At 46.0% G+C, this 8,466-nt stretch overlaps 1 protein-coding gene across 1 annotated transcript; it reads right to left on the reverse strand.

Annotated features, from left to right (window-relative positions):
• Positions 1-1,102: 1,102 nt before the first annotated feature.
• Positions 1,103-8,454, reverse strand: cpsf3 (cleavage and polyadenylation specific factor 3). Its single transcript, XM_031729842.2, has 18 exons — positions 8,262-8,454; positions 7,784-7,847; positions 7,591-7,688; positions 7,365-7,493; positions 6,893-7,070; positions 6,316-6,405; positions 5,646-5,796; positions 5,387-5,562; positions 5,150-5,308; positions 4,672-4,818; positions 4,227-4,379; positions 4,036-4,144; positions 3,819-3,917; positions 3,341-3,435; positions 2,903-2,990; positions 2,753-2,819; positions 2,527-2,623; positions 1,103-1,293 (listed from the first exon to the last, which is right to left on the reverse strand). Exons 1-18 carry the CDS (start codon positions 8,330-8,332, stop codon positions 1,204-1,206), a joined length of 2,061 nt encoding a protein of 686 aa, XP_031585702.1. The 5' UTR covers positions 8,333-8,454; the 3' UTR covers positions 1,103-1,203.
• Positions 8,455-8,466: the final 12 nt, after the last annotated feature.

Consider the following 8,466-nt stretch of genomic DNA (forward strand, 5'->3'; position numbering starts at 1 on the left):
GGTTTATTGTATTTCCAGACTTGCTTTCGGCACAATTTACAGTGCGCGCTACTCTGTTTTTTGTCAGACTTGAAATAGCCGAAATACCTTCACACTACGGAACTTCTGTGGCCCTTCCGTTCGACAAGCTCTCCGGTATTGGAACCATCATCTGTTTTTTCTTCGTTAACCTTCGCTCACGCTCTCGGTTGATTTTTCTCTAGACGGCAAACTCCTTTCCTTCATTACCCGGGCTGCACGGCTGCAAAAACAAATACACATGTGCGCCATGGCGCTAGTGCTGTACGTAACAAGTCACGTGACGTGACGCGGCTGTGATTGGTTCGGCTCTGCGCTACTTAATTTGGATTGGCTGTTCTTTTTTTTTTTCTTTAAGAGGTCAAGAGAGATGAGGCCTATCACAATAGTTTAATTTTTCTATCGAGAAAAAGTTATTTCGCAATACATATCGTTATCGTTTTATCGCCCAGCTCTATTTAAAATGAATATTTTTCAAATTTTCTAAAGAAAAGCAAGACTTTTAATTGCATAAAAACAAACCAGGTTTAAACACCAAAGCTGAACTGCCCGTAAATCAATTTTTAAAGCGACAATCAGTCAGCAGTGACCTCTTCTTCTCTGGTATCCCGATGCAATAGAGCCAGTGTTTTTAATGTCATGTGCTCTTCTATGCAGACGATGCTCTGCTGTATCTACATGTTGTTTACTGTCACATCACTGTGGTGGTGTCGGATTTAATATTATAATATATATATATATATATAATATCATTTCATGTTCGAAAATTCTGCTTTTGGATTAAAAAATAAAGACATTTCTGAGACTCTGTGCTGTTTGTGTGTTGAAGATGAGAATACTGCACTAATTAGCAGGTATCTGTGCCTGTGTAATAGCTGATCACCCGACACTCCACCCTCTTGTTCAAATGTGGTCTACAAATGTCCATCTGTTACATACAGTCAGTGTCTGAGGCTGTGAAGCTACAGCTAACAGATCTGCAGACCACCATTGGAGATCATGTTTTATGTATCCAGAATAAGCCAGCGTGAGTGAAATAAATGTAAACCTTTTTAAAGGCTTTCATGATCTAAAGGAAACAGACTGAGAAACTCAACCGAAGTTTATTTTACACATAAAAAAAGAAACATTCATTTTTATAGGAAATCAGTACAAAAACATCCCCTGTGACATCACTGCGGCCTGTCAGAAAGCAGGGCTTAGGGCGTCATAGAGCCGGTGGACAGCAATTTCGATCATCTCCCTCAGAGTCTCGTCCTCTGCGCATGACACAGACTGCAGAGTAACACACAGAGATCAGATAAAGGGTATTACATCATTTGCTAGAGAAACAAACAAAATACTTGCATAAATGAACATGTGTGAAACTATTAATTTCACACATAACCAGGAAGCAACCGTAACTTAAAGTCAGTAGCACTGACTGTGACTGTATAGAAATCTATGAGAAAATAAGCTTGAGCAAGTCTGAGTTCAGTTTAGCCCTTTACTTACCTTACAAGCGCTCTTTAAATGTTACCATGTGCGTTAGAGAGAAAATTCAAGTGGTTTTGGAAATAAAAGACGACGAGCTTTACAGGGATATTCTTTGTATCACAGTATCATGAAGCATTCACCCAGTACTGCTGTGTGAACACAGACAGGAAAATCATGTGTGTGCTACACATCCCCCCAATTCCTCACACATTTTGGACTCCAGAGAAAATAAAAAATTCAGTTGCACTGAAATTTCTTCCTGTTCAGCAGCTGACTCATGGAAACTGCACAGCTGCCTGCTGGGAGGTCAGAGTCACTGCAATCACACAGACTGCTGAAGGTTTACAAATGATCAGCATCGAAATTAGCACTAAGCCAGTTTGTCAATGTCTTGCAATCGGTCTGAGCGCAACTAACTCGTCTTTACAACTGGGGACTCCAGTGGTTGCTAACTGGGTGTGTTTCTATATGAAAGCAAGGTTAGCGAGGATCTGCGTGGAAGAATCTGTTTCAGATCTCTGAATGTACGAAGTTAAAGTGAATTTCTGTTTTCAGATTGACGCAGGCTTTTGATGTTCCCCGATTTATCAGTTAATCTGTGTCATCATGAACAGAGAGCATGCAACTGTCAACTCAATCCAACAACTTTTATCCCGTCATGATGTAATAAAGTCACTTTGAAGACAGTGAATGACTGATCAGAGCTGATCTCAGTCGCATGAAGGTCAGGTAATTTCCCCATGTGACTGCAGCCTGACAGAACTTCAGCCAATGATGTCTCGGTGGCTCCGTCTCTTATTTACATGCTTTGAGGTTTAAATTTAACATTAAACAGGAAGTACGCACACTTTCAGGTTTTTCATGTACAGATCGGATCATAACCCATCCTGTAACAGGAAGTCCGAGAATTTAAAACAAAATGATCCTTAACACCAAATTTATGTCACATGACCTTAATGCAGCCCCCTGTGGTGAAGGTCAGAGTTTTATGTTCTGTCAGGAGGTCTGACTCCGCCCACTCCTCATACTCACTCTGGTCTCTGGGTCGACGGATGCCGTGACGCCGTCCACGGTCACGCTGAGGTTTTTACCATCTTTGAAATTCACGCAGTCATCCCCAAACATGTCGCTGCAACACAACACAGGTTAGTCTCCCACCTGGGGACTTTTCTTTTGAAAATTTTGAAAATGCAGAGTTAGAAATGAAATTCTTTCTTGGGTCTGTCAGTGTGTGTGTCTGTGTGTGGCAGCGACTCACTGCAGCATGAGTGCAAGCCTTTCCACAAACACGTCCATGTCGAAGCTTTCCTTCTTCCCCTCCACAACTGAAACACAAACACACAGCTGTTACAGATTCTGCACTGTCCCCAAACGTTGCGCTTCAAGCTGCCGTGCTGCGTTCACTGACACTTCTGGGCGTTGGGGTTGGACTGGACCTCGAGGATGACGGTGGTGACGGCGTCAGCGTACATGTCGTTGAGCGGATTGGCGATCCACTGAGGAGGAAACAAATCGAGAAGAAACACTTACTTCAATGATGGCGAAAAGAAACAGACATTAGTGAAATAATCGGTAAACTTCTGGATCTGTAATACTTAAAAAAAACCAAAAAAAAACTAATTTACGACAAAGAAACAAAACATCTGAAATTAAATAACTTCAACAGCTGCTTAAGTATGAAGTAAAATTAATTTTCCTCCAATCAGTGAGTTCCTGTTTGAAATAATTCTGAACATTTTGTTTCAGACAGAGCACTGAAGCTGCATTCATGAACAACAAAGGTTGTAGGAAATCACAGCACCTCTGCTCATGTGGGCTCTATTGTATGTGTGTGTGTGTGTCTGACCTCTAGCAGCACCATGCTGGCTTCATGAACCATCGTGATGCTCTTAAAGATCCTCACGGTGATTTTCTCGGTTCCCTCCACCTGCTCCACATCGCCTGAAACACAAAGAGCAGCTCATGAACGCTCTGTGGACCGTGTTGAATTTAACTTCAGTTCACTTTTATTTATATAGTTCCAAATCACAACAACAGTTGCCTCAAGGTGCTTTGTATTATAAAGACCCTACAGTAATCTGTCTCCATCGTTCTCTGTAAACGTCCTGATGGAGGTGAAACACCTTCAGTAACTGCATGAACATTTTTAAACCCACGTATCATCAAGTCTGACATGCAGAAAAACTCACGACCAAAGATCCTGTCAAATATTTCTAAGTTCATTTCTAGTTCAGCTTCAAGGTAATGGGAGGAGCCAAGACCTTACGTTTTACTCTGGATGACCTGAGTCAGGTGAGTCCAGGTGAGGTTTGCTGCTTTCTTACCTGAGAGGTTTCTCAGCTGGCTGACCAGCAGTGAGATGGGTCCGGTGTACGGGATGGCCTGCGTCTGAGTCACCATTCCCATCGACAGGTCAGTGTAGTCTGCACAGAGAGCAGAAAGGTCAGGAAACAACCAGGGAACCCGAACACAACAGGCGATGTGTGTTCAGGGACCAGCATCAGGCTGGAATATTTAGTGCAGGTAAACTGAGTTACTGACTGGAGAGGTCAGAGGGCGCCAGGATGTGATAGTTGAAGTTTCGTTTGACGAGGATCCCGGAGACCCGCTGACCCTGAATGCACTTCTTGTCGGCAAGGGAGCCCATCACCTGCAGCAGAGCATGCTAGGAGTTAAGGTGGCAGAAGGTGAAATGAGACACGCTTAAAGCTGCGGATGGTTTTCAGGAGGACCTTGGCTAGTTTCTCTCCTCTGAAGTTGAGTGTGACGGCCTCGGTGTTCCTTGGGTTGTGCACCTCAATGTGGACCTCGTCGTTGTCCTCATACTCGCGGATCAACGCCGCCTTCAGACGCGCCATCTCGTTCTGCTCGCCGTGGACGAGAATCTGCAGACCCAGGATCAGCACACGTTAAACTAACCTCACCTGTTCCCGACATCAGCGCTGTGCACAGTTTCAGTCAACAGAGCAACAAAGAAAAACTCCAGGTCCAGGACTGAAGTTGCATGCGAAGGTCCACAGCGCACAGACATCTTACTGTCATTAAATGATCTTTGCTCTGCTGAGCGATTGGACGGAGTCAAGTTTAACAATTATACAGCTGCTACATTTTTTGCACTTTTGAAACTCTGTCGTCTGTTTGCTCAGAAGCTGAGAGTGAGTGAAGAAATCTGATTACCACATGAGGAGGTTTGAGGGCTCTGATGAACTCGCTGGTCTGCTGGTAGTCTGTGTGAGCTGAGAAGGAGATGTAGTCCACCGACATCTTCAGAGGAAGCTTCTGACCCGACATGGTGGTGATCTCATCGGGCTCTGTCATGATGTGCTGAGAAACGCAGACAAACCGTTAGACCTCGAAGGTATCAGGAGAGAAACTCGGCTCTTTGAAGGCTTTAAATGATGATGTCATTTTCGCTCTGGCCTGATGGGGGCACTGTTGCCTTACTATTAAATAAACCCTGGCACAGACAGTTTAAATCGGAGCAGATCTGCAGGTCTGGGCTTCCTGCCGCTGCCCCAAAAGGAAATCAGACTCCCAGGAAACATTTTCCACTCAGAAATGTGAAAATGTTGGAAAAGCCTCACAGGCTCACTCGGGTTTGTCCTTCAGGGCATTTTCCCGACTCCAAAGTTAAAACAGTCCGAGCTGACCTCACCTTGGCGAGCGTCCCCTCCACGCAGTATCCGGCGATTATGACGCCGTTCCTGCGGTCGGTGCACCAGCTCTCAAACAGCTCTCTGGACAGGCCGCTCTGCATCATACCAGGAGACGCCATCACCACGCTGGGACCGATATCATCAAAGTGGTCCATGCTCTGAAACACACACACGTAAAAATACTGCATGTATAATGACATGAGCCGACCGACAACCCACGGACCGCATTCACTGACCTTGAGGTTGCTGATGTGCTTGAAGACGAAGGGGTTGTTGATGTTGATGGCCTTGCGGATCTTGTCGTTCATGGCGTTGATGTAGGTCTGGTACACAGCCATGCACTTCCTGGCCAGAGAAGAGGCGTAGTAGATGGGGATGTCGTGGAGCTCCGGGTGGTTCTGCCAGTACTCGTCTGGGTCAAAGACACGAGCAGATCAGAGGTCAGTAAGGTCGGAGCTGGGCTCATGGGCAGAGGAGACCGAGAGGAGACCTCACCGAGGATGAGGAGCAGCTCCTGAGCCCGGCCAAGGGCGAAGACGGGGATCAGGCAGCGGCCCTCCCTGTTCACGATGTCGTGGACGGTGTTGCAGAAACGAGCCTCCCTCTCCTCACGCTTCTCGTGGATGTGAGTGCCGTAGGTCGACTCCTGAACGCAGAGCAGGAAATGTTACTGAGCATGCTTGGCTCGCTGATTCATCGCAGTCGCATCAAGATTAGCAGTCACATGACACGATAACAGCAGGTGTTTGCAGCTCCAGGTTTCACCTTTAAGGTGGGATCTCCACACACAGAATCATGTGGAAATGTCAGATCTTAGAGACATTTAAGGCGGTTACACCTCATTCATGGTTTTATTCCGTTTCCTGTCATGTTTCTGTGGTCGATGTTTCTAACGATGACCTCAGAACGGTAATCTGATCCCTTTGAAGTTCAGGCTGCTCTAAAATATCATGTTTTTTTCTATTCTTGGATCTGGAGGATGTCACTGAGACACTCCACCCATATGTGGTTCTGTGAAGCAGCCAATCAAAAGAAATTAGTCTTAAACTAGGATTAGCTAAAAGAGGACGAACCAGCCCAGAATTAGATAAAGGAGGATTATTATGAACGATGGATGATGTAAAGCTGCCATAAACTTTGAACAACTGATTTCAGAATCACTCACTGTGATTAGGATGTCCGGCTTCACGCTCGGGATCTCTGCTGCCATCAGGTGTCTGTCCTCCTGACGGGAGAAATCACCTGTGTACAACAGCTACACACACACACGCACACGCACGCACACGCACGCACACACGCACACACACGCGCGATTAGCAGCTGTCGTCGTGCTGTCCTCAGTAAATTCACTCATTCACAAAAACAAAGTGCCTGTGTGAGGCGTTCCCTCCGGAGAGACAATAGTTTTGGAACACACCAGCACATTTTATCTGCTGTTTAACGCAGAGAAACCCGACTCTGACGCGTCAAAGCCTCACCCCGCTGATCGTGCATCTAAGACAGCCTCGCCCTCATCGTGTTCACATGAAGTCACAGGAACTTATTTCACCTTTATTTTCAGTTCTTGCAGTGTCTTTGTTTCTTAACAAGCTGCAGTGATTCAAAAAAGGTCCAAGAATCTAAACTGTAGTTTTTAAACTGCAACTTAATGTCCATAAAAACTCTGAGTGTGTACATGTAGCAACATGCCCACAGAGGTGCAAACACTTAGAGGAGGCTGGACCAACATCTGAAGAACTCACCTTGACGCCGGCGATCTCGATCATGAACATGGCGGCTCCGAGGACATGGCCGGCGTGGTAACACCAGAACTTGATGCCGGCCACCTCCTTCACCTCATGGAAGTTGATGGTCTCGATCTTCTCCATGCTGTCCTCCAGGTCGGTCTCCGTGTACAGCATGTCGTCGGCTGAGATGTTACTGCAGACACGATTCAGCCGATCAAACGTCAAAGATTCTAAACAATTCATCATCACCAGCTCAGATGGCAAACAGGACTTACCTCTGCTTCACAACTTCTACAGCAGCTTTGCGTTACCCCAGTTTAAAATAATTCTCCTTTGAATGTCCTGTTATTTTAATTTAAAGCTGCTTATCACTGACCTGACACTGACCTTTGTTTGTGTGCAGGTAACATTCGCAGCATTCGCTCATACTCGTATTAAACCGTTAAAAACATTCTCAGAGACACCGCGTCCATCTGGTGAGTCTCACCTGACTTTGACGTAGTCGGACAGCAACCAGCGGTAGATGGCTTTGGTGGCGTGTGTCATGAACGTCCGACCTTTAAAGCTGGTCTTTTGCAGGAACCAGGGCAGAGCGCCGCAGTGGTCCAGGTGGAAGCTGAAGGAGGGAGGAAGAGTCAGCACAAACATCCACAGTACATCAGCATCATCATGCTGCAGGCAGTCATGTGACCTCTCCGAGGCTATGAACTCACTGGCTGATGAGCAGCAGGTCGATCTCAGCCGGGTCGATCAGGTCAATGTAGGGCAGAGCGTCCATCCCCTCCAGACCAGGATGGATCCCACAGTCCAGCTGACACACACACAAAGAGACACACAGACACACAGATGTTTACACACACTGAAGCTTCACGTTCACAGCCGGAAGGTTCATATTCACTATCTCACCATGATCTTTCTGCCTTTGAACTCCAGGATGATGCAGGACCGTCCCACCTCCTGACCGGCCCCCCTGCACACAGACACACACTGAAACCACACCTCACCCCAACATCCAGCTCAAACTCACTTTAAATCAAACTCCATTCAAAAATCTGTCAAATTTTTATTTGTAAAAGAGCAAAAACCTAAAAGAATCGGAGTCACATGACTACACTCATAAGATTAAATATGCACTGACAGACGAATTATATTTAAATATCAGCTGTATCAAAGCTGGCAGGAAGATCTTTTCAGATTAAAAGTGTTGTTATATGAGTCCCGAATCAAAGCGCTTCACTGGAAACGTCCGCGCAACTCTTTAAGTTGTGTGTTTGACGCGTTTTATAGTTTATTTATGAACCCTGAATGAGTGATTTTCTGAATGTAGTTCTGTGAGGAAGGGGAGCCCGCACACAGAAACGAACTGAAGTTGCCGTAAACTCACAGCGGGCGGATCAGCAGCTGGTCGCTCTCCTCCGCCGGAACCGTCGCTTCGGGTTTACGTTTAGCCGCCATGTTATTTACTTCCACACACCGAAAAACAAAAAAACAAACTCCGTCATCACTCCGTTAGTTAGCCACCTGCTATCAACGGCGGCTCCACAAGTTTTACGAATATGTAACTTCCGGCCCCCGGTGAAATCTCTCCG

Source organism: Oreochromis aureus, linkage group 15, assembly GCF_013358895.1.
Source record: "Oreochromis aureus strain Israel breed Guangdong linkage group 15, ZZ_aureus, whole genome shotgun sequence".
NCBI classification, from domain to species: domain Eukaryota; kingdom Metazoa; phylum Chordata; class Actinopteri; order Cichliformes; family Cichlidae; genus Oreochromis; species Oreochromis aureus.

Coding starts and splice junctions, on each gene's coding strand:
- cpsf3 (XM_031729842.2), bottom strand. CDS start 8,332: ATGGCGGCTAAACGTAAACCCGAAGCGACGGTTCCGGCGGAGGAGAGC. Junction 7,689..7,783: donor TCAAAGGCAGAAAGATCATG/GTGAGATAGTGA, acceptor TGTGTGTGTCAG/CTGGACTGTGGGATCCATCC. Junction 4,380..4,671: donor CCCTCAAACCTCCTCATGTG/GTAATCAGATTT, acceptor CTGGGTCTGCAG/ATTCTCGTCCACGGCGAGCA.